This window comes from Stegostoma tigrinum, chromosome 25 (assembly GCF_030684315.1).
Source record: "Stegostoma tigrinum isolate sSteTig4 chromosome 25, sSteTig4.hap1, whole genome shotgun sequence".
In the NCBI taxonomy this organism is placed as follows: Eukaryota; Metazoa; Chordata; class Chondrichthyes; order Orectolobiformes; family Stegostomatidae; genus Stegostoma; species Stegostoma tigrinum.
In genome coordinates this window covers 33,893,259-33,913,455 of record NC_081378.1, presented here as the reverse complement: position 1 = coordinate 33,913,455, position 20,197 = coordinate 33,893,259, and the positions used below count along the sequence as shown (strand labels likewise).

At 37.9% G+C, this 20,197-nt stretch overlaps 1 protein-coding gene across 6 annotated transcripts in view; it reads left to right on the top strand.

Annotated features, from left to right (window-relative positions):
• The window catches only part of gramd4a (GRAM domain containing 4a), a 158,349-nt gene that overhangs the window by 95,695 nt on the left and 42,457 nt on the right, over positions 1–20,197 (top strand). For all 6 annotated transcript variants that reach the window (XM_048553846.2, XM_048553850.2, XM_048553845.2 and 3 more), the window contains 6 exons: positions 208–328; positions 1,635–1,693; positions 9,931–10,063; positions 11,824–11,849; positions 12,667–12,758; positions 15,972–16,063. In XM_048553846.2, the coding sequence (XP_048409803.1) occupies positions 208–328; positions 1,635–1,693; positions 9,931–10,063; positions 11,824–11,849; positions 12,667–12,758; positions 15,972–16,063 (523 nt within the window). The remainder of the gene's footprint in view (positions 1–207; positions 329–1,634; positions 1,694–9,930; positions 10,064–11,823; positions 11,850–12,666; positions 12,759–15,971; positions 16,064–20,197) is intronic.

Here is a 20,197-nt window from a genome sequence, read left to right as displayed (position 1 = left end):
CCACTGAACAAATTTTTATTTAAATTAGATTGAAATTGATTCACAAAGGCTGAAAATAATAAAGTCAATTTTGTGACTATGTAGTTAGATAAGTACTGTGCAATAAATACCACATGTTACTTCTGAATAACATATTATGATTACAGTGACCAATCTAAAGTGATGGGTTTTCATTAAAGCATGCTCTTGTATTTCTTTCCTAAACAGAGGAAGAGTTAAGGAAGCTTAGGGAAGAGACAAATGCAGAAACTCTTAAGCAAGAACTAGAGAAGGAAAAATTGAAGCGAATAGAGCTGGAACAGAAAATCTCTGATGTGATCAAAACCAGGTAAAATTGATAGAGTTAATTGAGGTTCCATTTCTGTGGATGTCTGAAGAATACATCAAATCTGCTTAAAAATACTAGATACTCCAAATGGGCATTAACTGTGAGATGTAAGTTAGGGGTGTGATGTGTGATGCCCTAGTAGCAAATAACTCTATAGTTGACTATTAATACACTCTTTTTAATGCAAGCACTAAAAGTAGTGTGAACCTTATTTCTATGAAATGTTGGATGATATTGACATATCAAATGCAAATTTCAGTGGTATGAAAAGCACACAATATTCAAGTCATACAGTAAAAATGAATTATGAAATCATAGGAGTGAAATAATCATTAGTCACTAAGTATAGTGATATACTGTTTATTTTTCAGATACTTTTTTGATAATTTTGCAGAATTAGCTTAAATAAAAGATGGCTACTGTTTGCCACGGTCTTGAAAGAAAAATGCCTCAATATCTAAATCCTTTTGCTAATTTTGTTGCTGAAACTAGCTGTATGCCAGTTGGCACCTGTGGCACAATATTCTTTTCATTGGTAATTTTAATGCAACTTTGAAAACATGGACAGTGTCCCACAACAACCTCTTATAGTTTAAAAATGGGAACAACATTGATACATCGTTTATGGAATCGTTCTGGTTTTGTTATTGAAGCATTTGTTCTTCGTGTTAGGACTACGGTACCATAAATTGTGAAATATTTAGCTGCTGAGAAATAGTAAACTCTGATCACGCCATGCTGAAAGTTGAAATTCCTTCAGAAAATTGTCTGGTTTTTGCTGGTATTGTGCTAATTCATATAAAAACCCTTCTGGAGTAATCAAGAAGTATTTCATTCCGTGTACACCAGTGACCTATCAGATAAGACGTATGTAATGAGGTAGAAGAAAATTATCTCAGAAGCTGGAATCTGCACTGAAAGCAAAAATGCTGGCTATCACAGCAGGTCAGGTAGCATCCATGGAGAGGAAGCAAGCTAACATTTCAAGTCTAGATGACTCCTCATCAGAGCTGACGTGAGCTCACTTCATGATAGCTCTGATGAAGGGTTACCTAGACTTGAGAGGTTAGCCTGCTTTCTCTCCATGGATGCTGCCTGACTGCTGTGATCTCCAGCTGACGTGTTTGTTACAGGAATGAACAATCCTTATTGATTACTTGCTGTAAGCAGGCTATAAAATTTGAATTAAATGAATTTGAACAGATAAAATAATTAAAGTTTAGATATTTTATGGTATTTAACTATTTCTTTAATTTGTAAAATAATATATGTCAGCATTTTCTTGTATTCTCATCCTTTTTTAAAGAGGTGAAGACTCTTCAAGTCAGCAATCTTTGAAAGTTCAGACTTCAGTAAATGGAACAGGTAATTAACACTGGTGATTTCCAAGGACAGTTCAATGTTAAGCACAAAAGAATAAATGTTGCACAGTAGAGCAATATTAAAGGTCCTAATTTAGTGTATATTTAACAATTTTTAATGTTAAGTGAGAGGCCATAGTGGAGTTTCCACAGTAATGTTATAGGGGATAGATTCTGACCTTTTATTCTGAATGGGTTGAAAACTTGTTTGGATGTAAATTTTGCATATAAAATGAGTTTGAGCAATCTTCACTGAATTCATTTTAAGGTTGCACCCCTTTTTATAAAACTGCTTACTGTTGGCGCTATTTTCTTTTGTTGCTATTGAATTAGCAACATACTAAGTGGAAAAATGTTGCAAGGGTGCATTTTGGGATAATCTTTTGAGTCTAAGCTGGAATCCAAAGATGTGCAGGTTAGGTGGGTTGGCCATGCTAAATTGCCCTGTTGTGTCCTGGAATGTGCTAGGTGGATTAGCTATGGTAAATGCAGGGTTACGAGAATCTGGTGGGGCTGATGGTTCTGGGTGGGATGCTGTTTGGCAGGTTGGCGCAGACTCAATCGGCGAGTGGCTTCCATCTGCAGTGTGGATTCTGCGATCCTGGAATGCATTCTTGGGACAATATGGAGGGGCATTGTTCTCCTCTCATGTGCGATATTGAAAGTCCTTGATACTGATTTTGGCTGTGCAGAAATGAAAAGAAAAAGTTTGATTTTGTAAAATAAATGCCCAAATCCTTTTTCTTAACAGAATATCCAAATGTTTTTGTGAACAAAAGTTCAATAAACATTCGAAATGAATGATTTCACAAGCACAGCATTTCATTTGGTCAATTAAAAGTTTCAAAAATCAACTGTAATAACACGTTTTTCTATGAAAACTGTTGAGTTTAAGTATCATCAATTTTCGTGTCAGTTTATATTTTATGGACAAAAATTGTTATTATGAAAAAACTATTCACAAGATACCATCTTTCAGTCTGAGTACAGAGATGAGGATTCTCTTCTTTCACAGGATTGTAAGTCTGGAATTCTTTATCATGGAGTGCTATAGAGGCTGGAACTTTACTGCATGCAAAGCATTTATAGATAGGATTTTCAACCGGTAAGGGAGTCAGGCATTATGGAAAAAAGGTAGGAAAGTAGAGTTAACAAGTCTCAGATCAACCACAGTCTCCCTATATGAGCGAGCATGTTCAATGAGCTGAATTGTCTGTTTTTGCCACTATATCTTATGGTCTTGTAAATTAAACCATTAAGTCAATATTGAAAGTATTGACTTGCAGATGAGTTAAAGAGTTATATTTCTTAAAATATAAATCTGTAAGCTCTATTGTGCACTTTACAATCCAGATTTCAGTTTTATGCTTTATTTAAAAATTATTTGCTTGTGCTTTCTAAGTCCTGTTTTTATCATATAGTGGACTCACAATTCCTTTGTCATGCATTGTTGATTAATTCAAATGAAACAGCAGCACATTGTAACTGAAAATGTAGTGAATGCACAAGTATCTGAAGAAATACTGATGAGAATACTATCAAGAACTTATAAAAATTACAAATCTTTCATGGGCTTTGTTATTAATTGTAGATATAGATCTTCCAGTTGGGTATTAATTGCACAATAGATTGTCGCCCACGACAGCTGGGTGGATGCATTCAAAGTAAATTATATTAAACCAATAAAGGCAATATTCTAATCAAATTACTCCACGTATTTTTTGAAAACGTTTTTACCTGTAACTTTCCCCCTTTAGCCTGCTAACGAAGGGCTCAAATTAAGGTTTGTAATGGATCTAGAAAAATGCATACTTCACAAATAACATAATTAAATTTAACACCAGAATGGTCTCTCTGTCTGAATAATTTTTAAATTGAAGACCCCAACCCAACCACTTTGAAAATCTTGGACTTTCAGTTGAAACTTTTTGCAAGAACTCTCACTCTGCATGCCATTCACTCAGTTCCTAGTCTGAGCATGTGCAACATTACTTAGCATGCAACATACTTCACTATAATTGCTAAGGTCTGTGTAATTTTGTTCAATCGGGATTTTAAGGTTCTTAAGTTTATCTGATTGAATCACAAGCCTGCTAGTAAATAAGTTTTGTGCTTTATTTAGACAATGATTGATTCCTATTTAAAGTAACGTTTACCACTGAGACTGATGTAATCTGTAGTCTTTTAAGCTTTTTGTTTTGAAATTTAAATATAAATTGAATATTGTTTACGCAGAATATTTCATATTTTAGGGAGTTATGTACTCCTTTCCAAGATAGATATTGGAATCCATATATTATATCGCCAAAAACGTAGATTTTTCATTTTTGGTTTTCCAGTCACTGAGACAGAGTGAGATGCATCCAAAGATTTTGAAGGAAACGAGAGTAGATCTTGCAGGGGCACTGGCCACAGTCTTTCAGCTTTATTTACGCTTAGGAGAGCTGTCAAAAGACTGTAAAATTGTGGCCTTGTTAAGAAAGGTTAGAAACATAAGCCCAGCAATTACTGATCAGCCAGTGTAAATTCAGTGGTAGATTCTAGATGCAATTCTTGGGAATAAAGTTAGAAATTACATGGGGAAAATGTGGATGATTAGGAATAGCCAGCATGGATTTCTAAAGTGAATGTTATTTTAAATTAATTTGCTGAGCTTTTTTGAAAAGGTGAAGGAAAGGCTTGATGAGGGTAATATGGATGGTGCAGTGCACATGGACTTTCAGAAGGGGTTTGATGTATTGCCACCTCAACAGACTTGTCAAGAAAGTTCTAGGTTGTGGAATAAGTGAGTCAATAGCAACATTGATACAAAGCTGGTTGAGTGATGGGAAATAATGAGTGATGGTCAATGAGTATTTTTTTGGGCTGGAGAAATATTTGTAGTAGAATTCCGCAAGGGTCAATATTGAGACCATTGCTTTTCCTGATATATATTAATGAACTAGATCTTGGTGTGCAGAGGACAATTTCAAAGCTTGCAGATGACTGAACATTTGGAAGAATTGTAAACTGTGTGAGGAGGACAATGTAGAACTCCAGAAGAATGTAGATGAGTGGATGGGGTGGGCGGTAAGTAGCAGATGCGTTTCATTGCAGAGAAGTATGAGGTAATGCATTTTGTTAGGAAGGACATTGTTTTTCAATGTAAAATAGTCGGTACAGTTCTAAGGATAGTGCAATAGCATAGGTTCTTGGTATATATGTGCATAGATCATTGAAAATGGCAAACGGGTAGAGAGAGCAGTAAGTAAAATGTATAGTATCCTCAGCTTTATTAGTAGGTGCCTAAAGGACGAGAGCAAGGAGGTGATGTTGAACTTGTATAAGATACTTATTAGACCTGTGTACAGTTACTGGTACTGTAGGAAGGATGTGAACGGATTGAAGAATGTGCAGAAGTTTACAAGAAAGAAGCAGTATGCAAGAATGGTTCGAGGGATGAGGAACGTCAGTTATGAGGATAGATTGATGAAGTGGGGACAGTTCTGCTTGGAGAGAAGAAGGCTTAAAGGAAATCTCATAATGGTTTCAAAATTGCGGATAGGCTAGAATGAGTGGATAGGGAAAACTGTTCATGAGCAGTAAGCATGGGCGAAGAAGACATTTTCACTTCGTATTAAGGGAATGGAATGAACTGTCTGTCGAGTGTTGGAAGCAGGATCAGTTGAAGTATTGAAGAGTATATTGGATGATTATTTGGATAAAAATAGTTTGCCAAGTTTTTGGGGGAAAAAGCTAGAGACTGATAATAGGTATTGTTGCTAAGTGATCAATGCAAGCATAATTGGCCAAATAGCCTCATAGAGTGCTGTAACACTTTTGTGATTCTGCAATTCCTGTCTTAGTTTAAGTCTCCATAAACTATTGGTAGTACCTCAATTTCTATTTCCCTTCTTGTTTCAAACCATTCTATTTCTCGTAATAAATCTTATTGCCAATGTTTATTCATGATTATTGACTTGATCTCAACAGTGTAGATGATAATCACTCTTTGTTCACTTCTGTGTTTTTAATAATGGATCATTTCCTACATGTCTTTCAGATAGAGAGGCAGTAAATCTGTAGGGATAGAAAAATCATCTAAGAAAATAGCTTCTCTTTTTAAAATTAATCAAGTGAATGAATTACACCTGACTTTATGCACATAGCTGAGGAAAATGTTACACCCGATGTGTTATTTTATGGGGGAGTAAACATGATGTAATTGACAAGGTGAGTTGATCATTATACCTAGCTTTTGAACCAGGAGGCCTGGGTTCAGGACTCTGCAGCTCCAAAGCTGTGTCATAACATTACTGAACAGTTGATCTGAAAATATCTCTACTGACGTTAACATTGGAAATGAATTTTTATGCTGCAAACATGGATTCCAAAAACTTTCCTCTTCACCACCTGCCCATCATGATGAAATTGTGGCCAGAATCTTGTGTTTCTGGAGATAGTGAGTTTAGAGGTGGGAAGCCCAATTAATTAGGTAGGGTGGTGACATACCTGAACCCCACCTCCATTGAAATTAAGTTCAGATAGAAATGTCCGTTATGTTGACAAGCTGGCTGCAGATCAAGGAAATTCTGAACTCAATGTATTGGATAGGTCCATGTTAAAACAGTGGGAATCTCATCAGCTGATGAGCAAGTGCTTTTATGTCAGGTGGTGAGTTACTCTCAGAATTCCTAGCCTTTAATCTGCTGTTGTACCTGCAGTATTTTTGTGGCTGGTTCAGTTCTGTTGCTATTAGCTGTGTAATCTGCCTTGGAGTGAATTGATAGACCATTGCTTAATGTCTTTTTGAAGTGTCGAAAGCACCATCCTTATAATCCTACGTTATGAGCTCAAATGAGCCCAAGATGAGCTTAAATCCTACATTCTCCTTATTTTCTGTCTTTGATCCTAGCAATATATTTGCACTGTCCAAACGCTGTTACCTTCAGACATGATTATCTAATCTCCAAATCAAGTATAAATCCCAAATTCTTCACAAATATGGTCACCTGCATTTCACTTTGCACCAAGTCCCTCAGATCCAACCACCTACAACATTCTGCACCAGGTCTTCGTGCCATTGGCTCATAATATATTAGATTTACATTTCTTGTTTTCTTTAATTCCCCACTTCTTGCCACTAATTTCAGCCTCGCATACCCTCATACCTTTGTCTAACCTTTTGCATCGTTTTCCAAACTTAACCTCCAGCACCACTTATGCTGACGTTTGCAGAAATGTTTCCCCCATCTCTCTGCCGTTTGTAAAACCATTCACTGTATACTTTGAAAAATCTAATATTTGACCTAGTTTTCAATGCTGCCTCTTAATCTGTCTGTTTCACAAATGGAAAAAATGTCACGTAAAACATTGTGTTAGTGTTAAATGTTGAGTAGATTTTTGAAAACATTTGTGAGCTTCTGTGTTAAAGATAAATGTTCTTTGTGAAAGCAGTATTGATGAGATTACTTTAAGATCCTTGACAAAAGCATGAGGGGAACTGATGGCTTAGATAAATCAAAGTCATTTTTGCTTCTGCAAACCAACAAGTTAAAGTATTACATAGCCAGAAAGGATTCGCATCCATTTGAAGATTTGTCTAAGTTAATGGCACTTCTTTTATGTAGTTTATAAAACCTTACGATAATGATGCTAATTACCTGGGAATGAAGGATGTTTTGAAGGACAAAATTATAATGGGTGAGTTGATGTGATTGTTTATTTGTTGTTTTCAAACACCCCAAATAGTAATGTCAAAAAGCATGAACTGACACAATATGGGAATCTGTTTACCATAGTTCTTCACACACCTCCAGGAAGTGTATTGAACTTTAGATAATAAAATGTGAGGCTGGATGAACACAGCAGGCCCAGCAGCATCTCAGGAGCACAAAAGCTGACGTTTTGGGCCTAGACCCTTCATCAGAGAGGGGGATGGGGTGAGGGTTCTGGAATAAATAGGGAGAGAGGGGGAGGCGGACCGAAGATGGAGAGAAAAGAAGATAGGTGGAGAGGAGAGTATAGGTAGGGAGGGGATAGGTCAGCCCAGGGAAGACGGACAGGTCAAGGAGTTGGGATGAGGTTAGTAGGTAGGAGATGGAGGTGCGGCTTGGGGTGGGAGGAAGGTATGGGTGAGGAAGAACAGGTTAGGGAGGCAGAGACAGTTTGGACTGGTTTTGGGATGCAGTGGGTGGAGGGGAAGAGCTGGGCTGGTTGTGTGGTGCAGTGGGGGGAGGGGACAAACTGGGCTGGTTTTGGGATGTGGTGGGGGAAGGGGAGATTTTGAAGCTGGTGAAGTCCACATTGATACCATTGGGCTGCAGTGCTCCCAAGCGGAATATGAGTTGCTGTTCCTGCAACCTTCGGGTGGCATCATTGTGGCCCCTCCTCCCACTGCACCACACAACCAGCCCAGCTCTTCCCCTCCACCCACTGCATCCCAAAACCAGTCCAACCTGTCTCTGCCTCCCTAACCTGTTCTTCCTCACCCATCCCTTCCTCCCACCCCAAGCCGCACCTCCGTCTCCTACCTACTAACCTCATCCCACCTCCTTGACCTGTCTGTCTTCCCTGGACTGACCTATCCCCTCCCTACCTCCCCACCTATACTCTCCTCTCCACCTATCTTCTTTTCTCTCCATCTTCGGTCCGCCTCCCCCTCTCTCCCTATTTATTCCAGAACCCTCACCCCATCCCCCCTCTCTGATGAAGGGTCTAGGCCCGAAACGTCAGCTTTTGTGCTCCTGAGATGCTGCTGGGCCTGCTGTGTTCATCCAGCCTCACATTGTATTATCTTGGATTCTCCAGCATCTGCAGTTCCCATTATCTCTGAGTGTATTGAACTTTGCATCGTTTAAGACTGTTCATAAATATATCCATTGAAAGTTGGAAAATCCATTCCTCTTCATTAATCTCCACGGTCTCTGAATCTCAGATATTAAAGGAGAGGCTACTTATTATTTCGTGCCTTATATACGATGTAATTTTAAATTGTCTAGAAATGGTGATGGATCTGTGAACATGGTGAAAGGGAACACTTGTCAATCTTTGGCACTGCCAACCTTTTAAGTTTTGTGGAGTTGCTAAGTGTGCATCCTTATGAAGAAAGAAGACAATCTGTCAAACAAATAGAATGCCGACATGAATATTTGCTCAGTATCTTGATTTGGAGACCTTAAATGTGGAAATAGACTTCAATGCACGTCTGACATCTGAACAACAGAGATTTGGGGCAACTGGATGAGAGAATCAGATCAAAAGCTTAAGGCCACATTCTGACAAATGTATAACTGTTCAAGTTGAATCCAGTTCTGAAATGATGTTGCTACAGGTTTGCTCTGGGAACATCTTTGAGCTAACAAATTGTGTTGAATGCTAGAGAGTGACTGAAAATATGATTGCTTTTACTTGCTCTGTAAGAAATAACATGCAACCAAATAATTGTGCAATACTTGTTCCAGTTCTTAGGCCAAGACATCTGGTTGCATCATTAATTGAGACCTTGGAACTCCTTTGCAGAAGGTGAAGGGGCATTGACCTCTCTAGTGAAATTATTACCAGATTAATAATTTGACCCCTTGAAGTCCTTAGATAATTCAGTTTGTAAAAATAAAAGCTTTGTATTTCTGTGAGTTTAGAAGGTTGAGATATGATTTCACCAAGATCTAGTAAATGCTTAAAAATTTCATTGGATATATACCACTTTAGCTGTTCATTAAATTTAAAACAAGTGAACTTGATCCTAAAATTAAAGAGAGGCTATTTATGAATGAAATCAGGAAACAAGTTTTCTCTAAAAGGGCAGTAGAAATCTGGAAACCCCTTACCGAAAACACTGAGTTTAATAGAAATTTTCATGACTGAGATGGGTATAGCTTTGCTGGATAAGATTATCAGGAATGTAAACTAGAGCAGGTAAAAGGGAATTGAAAAAAAAATCAACCTTTCTGTTATTGATTTGGCCGAATAATGGCTGTAGGCTGAATGTTCAACCCCAGGAAATAAATTGATACTTTGTATTTTGAACTGAATGCTCTTCAAAAGTGGTAACGCATACTAAATGGGTCAAATTGCCTCCCTGCACAGTATTATTCCATGATTCTAGAATTGACATTTCATCAGTTTCTCTTTAAAATAGCATAAAAATTGTATTCATTTAATGAATTTTTATTTTGAATTTCCAAGTTAGTTAAGTGGGACTAAATTAAATGGAAAAAGAGTTTTGTACTTGCTGATGATTTGAACTTTGAAATTTTCTAGAGAAACGTGGTAGGACATTCTACTCCAAGATTCAAAAATGGTTCTTTGAGAAGTTCTCAGAGTACATTGAAGATTTTCAATTCCAAAAACCAGAAAATCCTGTCGAAACTGAAGAACCACTTAGTGCTAAACGGTAGGAAAACAAACTTTGAGAGATCAATATGCATTCAAAGACAAAATGTATCAAGTCTAAATCCAGTGGTACAGTATTGTCATCTTCAGTTATCTCTACTACAGTATTTTAACTTAATTTCCTGGTCACTTTTTATTTCACTATGGTCCTGAATATTTTGGTGGAGCTGAAAATGTTCTGTGACGTATTGTAAATCCTTTGTTCCATCAGTGTTGGTTTTTACTGACAGTTTTCAGTTTGGATTCCTTACAGATATTGATCGATGCTTACATATCCTTGTTACATTGAGTTAGGAGGGGTAAACTGATTTCTTGTCTTACCTTCTTAGACTGAGTGTAGCTCAGTATCAAAAACAAGTCAACCAAGATCCTTAAGTAACAAATAAAGGGCTAGTTTATTGCAAACCATATTTGTTTAAGTGAAGGTGCAAAGACAATGTATAAAACAGGTCCAACTTGCAAATATATATAATTAATTTGCTTGAAAACCAGGGCACACACTCCTTTCAAACTTGGGAGAAAATGTAAAAATTCTGCTGAGTGTTATTTTAAAAAGTACTTTGACCTGTAACAGTTAAATTCAGGGAAAACAAGATCGTTCACAGACTGCCCAAAAGTTGGTCTGTAACTGAAGTTGCTAGAACACACCAGCCGTTGGTGCTGGGGTTTCTTCCTGGCGCTATAATGTCTGGCTAAATTCTTTTGATTTGGAGACAGTGGTCATAAATTCTAGATCCTCCTTTAAGAATGTTTGCATTGTAGCAATGAAGATGCCTCCTATTGGAACCCTGAACTTGTGGTGATGACATATTCCAGTGGGTTTATAACTCATAATCTTTGAGTGGGGTTTCAGAAAAAAATGTTAAAAGAAAGCGGGAGAGCAAAGACTGTTGCTGCAGGCATTTTATCGTTCGGACTGTCTGTTCCAATCTAATAGTTTTATTACACCCACAAAATAGGTCATGTGATCTCTGAAACTATTGTCCACTCTGGCTTCAGTGGAGCAGCTTACATTTTTTGCAAAAGCAACAATTTTTCCTGCTGCAGCTAGCCTACTTTGCTTTCCAAAGGTTTTTTAAAAGAAGACTTAAAGTTTTGAATAAATGTCCCGTCAACGATGGTCTACATTAATGTTTCATAATATTGTGTATAATTTACAGGAAGCCAATTTTAAGTACCAAAATGAAAACCTTGCTCTTATTTGGCATATAGTTTAAGGTGTTGAAGAATATCTCTTTGGTTGCTGCTTCTTACAATATTTTGTAATTTCCCCCGATAAGAGGAGCTGTAAGTGGTGAGATATTGTTTCTCCATGCATGAAATACTCAATGTATCTGTTTTGTGAAACAGTGGCTACATAAATTAAACATCTAAGAATGATTTTAATAATTAATGCCTGTCATTCTCTAAAGTATTTTTTGAAGGCAATTAAACTGTAGCAATAGGTTCAGATCATTGCTGACTTTCAAAAAGTAAGTAGTGGTGTTAACAAATTATTTTAGTCAATATCCTTCTCTGTGCCCTGGAGGATTTAATTTTGAATATAAAACCAAGTGTGCTACTTGTGCATAGGGCAAATATTTTGACATTTGAAGTGTTTTGAACAGTTGCTTTCCAGGAGCTATAAACATGAGCGACATTTAAAGTTTTAACATCTGTGTTAGTATTTGAAGACCTATTTACAGTTACTGTTGCATTTTCATGTTTAAGACAAATAATTATGACTTGAAATTAGCATCTGTTCAATCTATATTTCTTTAGGTTAACTGAAAATATGAGAAGATTAAGTAAGTGAATTTGATTTGCACATGCTTATTATGTTATCAGAAGAGAATGTGTTTCTATTTTTGCTATGTGTGAAAAGGGATGGGATTATTTGAATCTTGATTGGAAACTACATTTTTCACCTTGTACTTTTTTTTTGAAGAGTGTTACAATCATGCATATTTAAAACTAATTTTATTAAAAGGTAATTGTGTATTGACACCAATATTAACACTTGAAATAAAATGTTAACCTATATATTGGAATATAAATGTCTAGTTGTTTTGTGAGTTCTTGAATGTAATTGAGTATGTATCTTAGAGTGCTTTTCCTAAAATATTCCACCACTTTGGGTCTCTGTTTGGAATGACCTGATACCATTCTCTGGACAAGTCTGAATTATTATCAGGGTTGGGTAAAAAGAGAGTGTTTTTGCCATTTGACTGCACTTTAGAAATTTTTTGTTCACGTTTTGAACAAAGATGCGACAAAGTGTAATTCTAGAATGTTCTGTTGTGGTGAAGGCTGGTTCTCAAACTGGAAAAAAAGATAAGAACGCACACATGGTTGTGGATTGAACGACCAGATTACTGTGGTGCAATTCCAATTTGGTGAAAGCTCTAGAATACATTAAATGAATAATGTTAAATGCTTAACAATACAGTTTTTGAGCAGGTAAATTTATTAGATTTCTTAAAATTAATATTTTGGGTTTAACCGTAACAACTCAAGATTTAGACAGAATATTTTACAATTAATTTTTGTCCGTGATTTTGAGGAGGTGGAGAATGTATATGGTTTAAAAATGGCTACAGAATCACTTTTTTCATTTACTTTCAGAACGTGGTGCCAAACCAGTAACCAGCTTCTTAAAGAACCTGTCAGCCTTATCAAATTGGCACTCTGTATACACTTCAGTAATTGCCTTTATTGTAAGTAGTCATTGGTAACATGTTAAGTATGATATTGTACATTCATATTGAGATATATTTGAGCAGAATTGCATGGGGATCTTTGATGTTCAGAATTACCTCTGAAATCCCTGGAGGAACCTGCTTATACCATTTCTTGGTAATTTTCACAGAAGCAGCGAGAGATTGGAGAATTACAGAAATTTCATATGACTGTTGGTGTCTGTTGCAATTATCTAATGCTGCAGTCATTTCATGTTTATTGAAGCTATTTCTATTGAATATCCTCAATTACTGATATCTGAGGATTTTTGAGAACAAAAGTAGGCTATTCAACTATGAGCTTATTTTGCCATTCAGTGAGATCATAGCTGATCAGGTATGATCTCCATCAACCTGACAGTTCTGTATCCCATGATACCCTTGGATAACAAAAGCCTGTATTAGTCTGAGATTTAAAATTATTAATTAATCAATTACCCACTGCCTTTTGAGAATTTCACACTTCTACCACTGTGAAGAAGTGTTCCCTAACTTTACCCTGAATGGCCTGCCACAAGATTTATTCAATTTAGTTTTAGACTTCCCTTAGCAACAGAAGAAGTCTAATTATTCTACAAATTCCTTTCAAAATCCTGAAAATCTCAATCAGATTACCTGAAATTTCTATATTCTATTATATGAACAAACCTTGCATTTCTTCCAAAGCCTGCTGGATGTCTAGAACTCTGGAAACTTCTCCAGATATTATCTAATTGCCATGCTATATAGTTAAGTAGAAAAGAATCTGCCTTTTTCTAAGTAATGGAATATTTTCAAAGCTTAACCATTAGCATTTCTATTTATTTTTGAATGTACATAATCTCTACATCTTAGGTGCATGGATCTTTAGATCTCTTTGGAACTACACTGTACCTAGCTTTTCTTGATTGGAAAAAAATGCTTGCATCTATTTTCTCATTCAAAATTCAGAGTTTCACCTATTCATGTAAGTCAACAGTATCTCAACAATCTAATGTTCCCTTCCACAATAAATAACTATGCCACCTGTATCTCTGCCATTGGCAAGATTGCATCTATGATTATGTTATCTAAGTAAGGAATAAAAATAGCAAATCATTGAAGCTCCAGCCCAAATCCTTGTGGGAAATCAATTGTCATTGCCCTTCAATTCAAATACATATCCATTATCTTACTAATCAGGCCAGTAATCATCCATTACTTCAGTGAACTTTAATATTAACTAACTGTCAGTAATGTGATGCCTTCTGAATATCTTTACAGACTACATCTATAATATTCCTTTGTTTACTGAAGAATTCACTTATACTATGATTATTTGAAACTACCTAATATTTATAAATCCATCTCGGTTCTATAATAAATCATGTTTCTGTTGAATGCTCAGCCACTTCCTCATGTCTGACGTTAGACCAATGTATTTGGAGTGGATTTCTCCCATATACCCCATTAAATAATGGAGGTACGCTTGTAATTTATCATTTGTAAAGAGACAACTCCTTTGAAAGAAAAAGCTTACGGTGAAAGTATCAACAATTTCCTCACCCAACACCTTTATCACATTGTGTTGGAAACTATCACTGTTTTTGGTGCATTTTTTTGTTCTAATACTGCTTTCTAGCTTTAATTTTAGGAAATCCTAGCTGAGTTATACACGGTTATTGGCTATTTTGAAGTGGTAAATAGAGCAAAATGGATTGTGTAGTGGCTACTGCTTCAAATCCACAGTAGAAGACAGAGCCTGAGTTGTTATTACACTGAAAGAATGCTAGCATTCTTTTAGAAGCACCCGTGTCCAGTCTGTGTTGATGAGAAGTGGCAGTTGTAGCTAAGTCCTTCAACCCATTGGTAATCTACATTTAATTACTGCTGTCACTATCTTAATAGTGTCAAGGTCTACAGGGATGTATCCTTAATATGAATACTAAGGGTAAGAGCAGCACGATGGCTTAGTGGTTAGCATTACTGTCTCACCAGGGACCCAGGTTTGATTCCTCTCTTGAGCGACTGTGTGTGGGTTTTCTCCAGGTGCCTCGTTTTCCTCCCACAGTCCCAAAATGTCCAGGTTAGGTGGATTGGACATGCTAAATTGCCTGTAGTTTCCAGTGGTGTGCAGGTTAGGTGAATTAGCCATGAGAAATGCAGGGTTACAGGGTTAGGGTATCGGGTGGGTCTGGGTGGAATGCTTTTCGGGGTGTTGGTGTGGATTCGATGGACCAAATTCCCTCCTTCAGTTCTGTCTGGATTTTGAGGCCTTTTAGTATACTGCTGCTGGAGGTTCATGTTAGCATGCTGCATATGATGTTTTTTTAAAAGCAGTTTAGGAGTCCTCCCAGGACCTTAATGGACTCCTGGCTTCCCTTTTGGGAATTCCTTTATTATGATTTGCAGACTAGAAGGATTGGGATGCAAAAGGGACAAAATTGGAAACTGTTCATGTGAAGTCTTAGCATAGAAAATAACATTGTCTACTCTGCAGTCTTTAGGGTTTACAGACTGAAGAAGTCAATTTGAGACTTCTCTATCATCAGTGCTTCAGATGGATACATTGTATACTTAAGCTTTCTGGGACATAAGTTAACTCCTGTTTGAAAACCCATCTGCCAAGAGACTAACATATTCTGTCTGTCTTGATTCCTTTGCCACTGAATCACTCTCTTGAATTCCTGTGTACCTTCTGGACCCTGACAGCAAAAAGACACTGCCAGCTTATGGGAGGCCCAATCTCTTCCCAGACTTCAACTGTTGGCTGGCCCTGCACTTTGTCCCTTATGGGAAAATTACCTCAGATGCCACAATGATGACCGTAGTGTGCTTGCTGTTTGTAGGTGAGGATTCCAATCTGGTCTGACTACATAGTGGTCAATACTGAGTGAGAAGCAAGACTCCTTCGATAATTGGTATTACTAAAGTATGGATAGGCATTGATATTGCTAGAGATCTGCCTTGTCTTAAATTTTTAATTTATACATTTGCCAAATTAATGTTGCAACCTCAAAAATGAACACTCATCACTTACATTTGTTGAGACTTGAATTTATTAAATTGTCACTCATGAATGTGGTATTTTTGGTTCGTGCTTTTAAAGTAAATATTTGTGAGCTGTGTTGCAAATATTAACTCAATTCATGAATGCTGAGTGTTTTGCTAATGTGGGAAGGGAGAGGGCAGCTTTGTGTTCTGCATGGATTGTAACGTTCTCTTGTCTTTCAGATCTACATGAATGCTGTTTGGCATGGCTGGGCCATTCCAATGTTCTTATTTCTAGCCATTTTGAGGTTGTCTCTAAATTATCTCATAGCAAGGTATTAACATTTATGCTTCCCACTGCTGTCTAAAATTTACAAAATCTAATGACACTTTAATACATTTTTTTATAATGGGAAAGTTGAAGTTAAGTCTCTGAACCATCAACACTGTGGCATAGAGTTAGCAACTGGTATGCTTGATAAAATGTTTTGTCAGTCTCCTACACGTGAAGATAGTATAGTGTACACCTACAATATCCATTGCACTTGTGTTGCATCTACAAGTTGATGGTTTCTGAACATTTTTTAAAAAATCATTAAAGTCTTTTGATGCTTTGTTAAAACTTCAGTTTAGTTACAGGTGGCACATTATATGACTTTCTTGGTTAAAATGAACATTAGTGGGAATACCCGAGTAAGGTAGTGGTTAAGCGGCGGGTGGGGTGGTGTTTAATTCTAGAAAATGGACAAGAAAGGGGGCTAAGACTGAATCTTCACCTCATTTTTATTAAACCTTTTGAAGTTGAACTCTGCTCATTTAGTTTTTGCTGGACTTGGTAAATTCCTATGCTGAAATGAGGCTGGGGACTGCTTGGTCAAGAGCTAAGCACTTTTCCACTTACCCGCTGAATCCATTATGCCTTTGTGAGCAAGTGTATGTAGTTGTGCCTGTCATTCATCCAGATCTAGACATTCCTACCACATCCAGCTCTGTCTGCATGATACAGGCACTCTCTGGTCATCTGTGGCCATCTCGGGTCTGCTCCTTATCTGATTGAAAGCTGATGTTACGTAGATCCAAGCCATATGGTGAAGCAGGAACGTAGCTGTAGATAGTTCTGTTAAAATAAACCTTATTTGGCTGAAATGTGGTCTGTCAGTTACACCCATAGCCCAATTCTGCTTTCTGCTATTAGTGTGTGTGACATACATGCACAGATATTTTCTCATCACTTGTTCAGATTCTTTTCAATCAACTTGTTCAGAGATGTTATGCCACAGGTGGAACTTGAACTTGGGCGTTCTGACTTAGAGATAGGGACATGACCACTTTGCCACAAGATTCCTTAGATTCACACAAATGTTGTTTTCCAAAAGTCTGATCAGACATGTCTCTGGACCTGACCTCTGGCCTTCTGGCCCAGAAGTAAGACCACTACACTACAAAAGCGCCTCATATAAACACACAGATTTTTTGTTTTAATTAAATTAACCTGTTAAGAGATTTTCTGATGCACCTCTGCAGCAGACAAAACTTGAACCCAGGTGGCCTGATCCAGAAGTGGGGACATTACCATTGCTCCTTGAGAGGCTAATCCCATATGATAGAGAGAGACTTCTAATCAATCTGTTCAGAATTGTTATTACACACCTCTGGAGCAGATGGCCCTTGAATTGTGGTTTCCTGGCTCATAGAAAGGTACGGTACACTGTGCCACAAGAGCCCCCACCTAGAATTAATTATTTAACACTGATCATCAGTTTATCCTTTAACTACTTGTCATAAACTAACGAAAAGTCACATATAAAATACTTTATGTAGAGGAAGAATCAGTAAAAGAAAACAGGTTCCTCAGGGACTGATAGGATAAATTATAATGGAGGATAAGGCAATGCCAGAAGCAATAAACATCTACAGTGAATCTGTTTTTATGGTAGAAATCGCCAAAACATTGCAGAAATAGCAAGGAAACAAGATTCTCCTGGAACTGAAAAATTTAGAGAAATTATTCAGTTTATCAAGTAATATTTACCTAACTATACTGTAAAATAATAAAATATAAAATGTCAATAAATCCCATGAACCAAATCATTTGTATTTTACAATTTTAAAAAGGTGGTTGCAGCGATAGTGAGCACATTGGCTTTGATTTTTTTTTGGAATTCTGTAGATTTTAAAACAACACTTCCAGTTTGGAAGGCAGTAAATGTAACTCCACTGTTCAAGTCAGAAGAAAGATGGGAGGTGAGGGATTTAATATAGCACTTAAAAAATCATGATGCAATTAGGCAGAGTAAACATGAATTTATGGATAAAAAATTGTGTTTGACAACTGTTGGAATTTTTTGAGATTGTAACTAAAATGGAACCAGTGGATGCAATGTTTATGAATTTTCAAAATGTATTCAGTGAGATGCAATGGGACTTTCTTTTTTTCAGAAAAAAATCCTGGGCTTGTTTTCAAGTTTTATTAGTTTGGATTGATGATTATTTAGCAAGAAACTAGAAGGAATAAATGTGTCGTTTTAGGCTGGCAAGCTGTAACTAATGCAGTTCCGTAAGGATCCATACTTGGACTTGACCTACTTGCGGTCCAAATCAATGACTAAGGTGACAGACAAAAGTTGCCAGCAATATGAAGCTGGGGGAAAGTAAGAGTGAATCCACTTTAGTCAAAAATAAAAGAAGCAGAGAGCTAAATTTAACAGTTTTGAATAAGCAGCAGCCAAGGTTTTACACTTAGATGTGGGTAAGAAAGAAAGTAAGATACGTTCATCTGACTCACAACAATTTGCCCTGTTCATTATACATCTGGGGTCTGTGGCAGTCTTCTTGTGAAATCATGCAGTAGGCGTGGCAGAAGTTCTTCTCATGGTTGGAACTTGCCGTGCCCATGCATCTGGCACAGTTTAAAGCTCAACTTTGTTCTTCGTCAAATGCTGCTAGCCCAGGGTGCCCTTCATACTACTGTACTGTGCTCTAATGACAAAGGATAAGGCCTAGAATAGCAAGTAAGGAAGCTTCCCACTTTGCTGACAGGGACTTGGAGATCCTTGTGGATGGGTGTGGAGAGGAAAGGCATTGCAGACTGCCAAAAACATAACCAGACGCAGCCAGCACAAATCATCTTAACAGCTTCAGTCAGTGTTGTGTCCCAACTAAATGGAATGAATAGTGGTGCAGACAGAAAGTTAATGATCTTCTGTATTCCACAAGGGTAAATGTAAGCATCTTCTGTCTGCTACCCTACACTCATAGGACTGTGACACACACAATTCTGGTCACCATTCTATAGGAAGGATGTTGTTAAACTTGAGAGGTGAAGAAAGTATTTACAAGGATGTTGCTAGGATTGGAGGGTTTGAGCTATAGGGAGAGGCTGAATATACTGGGGCTTTTTACCCTGATGTGTCAGAGGCTGAGGGGTGGCCTTATTGAGGTTAAAAAAGTCATGAGGGACATGGATAGAGTGAATACCCAAGGTGTTTTTCCTGGGATGGGAGTATCCAAAACCAGAAGCGTAGGTTAAGGTGAGAGGGGAAAGATTTAAAAGGGCCTTAAGGGGCAATCTTTTCACACGCAGGGTGGTACATGTATGTAACAAGCTGCCAGAGGAAGTAGTGGGGGTGGTACATTGGAAACATTTAAATGCTTCTGGGTGGGTATGTAAGATAACAAAGTGTGAAGCTGGATGAACACAGCAGGCCAAGAAGCATCTCGGGAGCACAAAGGCTGACGCTTCGGGCCTAGACCCTTCTTCAGAGAGGGGGATGGGGAGAGGGTTCTGAAATACATAGGGCGAGAGGGGGAGGCGGACTGAAGATGAAGAGAAAAGAAGATAGGTGGAGAGGAGACTATGGGTGGGGAGGTGGGGAGGGGACAGGTCAGTCCAGGGAGGACGTACAGGTCAAGGAGGCGGGATGAGGTTAGTAGGTAGGAAAGGGAGGTGCGGCTTGAGGTGGGAGGAGGGATAGGCGAGAGGAAGAACAAGTTCGGGAGGTTGGGACAAGCTGGGCTGGTTTTGTGATGCAGTGGGGCGGAGGGGAGATTTTGAAGCTTGTGAAGTCCACATTGATACCATTGGGCTGCAGGGTTCCCAAGCGGAATATGAGTTGCTGTTCCTGTAACCTTCGGACGGCATGATTGTGGCACTGCAGGAGGCCCATGATGGACATGTCGTCTAAGGAATGGGAGGGGGAATTAAAATGGTTCGTGACTGGGAGGTGCAGTTGTTTGTTGCGAACCAAGCGTAGATGTTCGGCAAAGAGGTCCCCAAGCCTCCGTTTAGTTTCCCCAATGTAGAGGAAGCCACACCAGATACAGTGGATACAGTATACCACATTGGCAGATGTGCAGGTGAACATCTGCTTAATATGGAAAGTCATCTTGGGGCCTGGGATGGGGGTGAGGGAGGTGGTGTGGGGACAAGTGTAGCACTTCCTCCGGTTGCAGGGGAAGGTGCCGGGTGT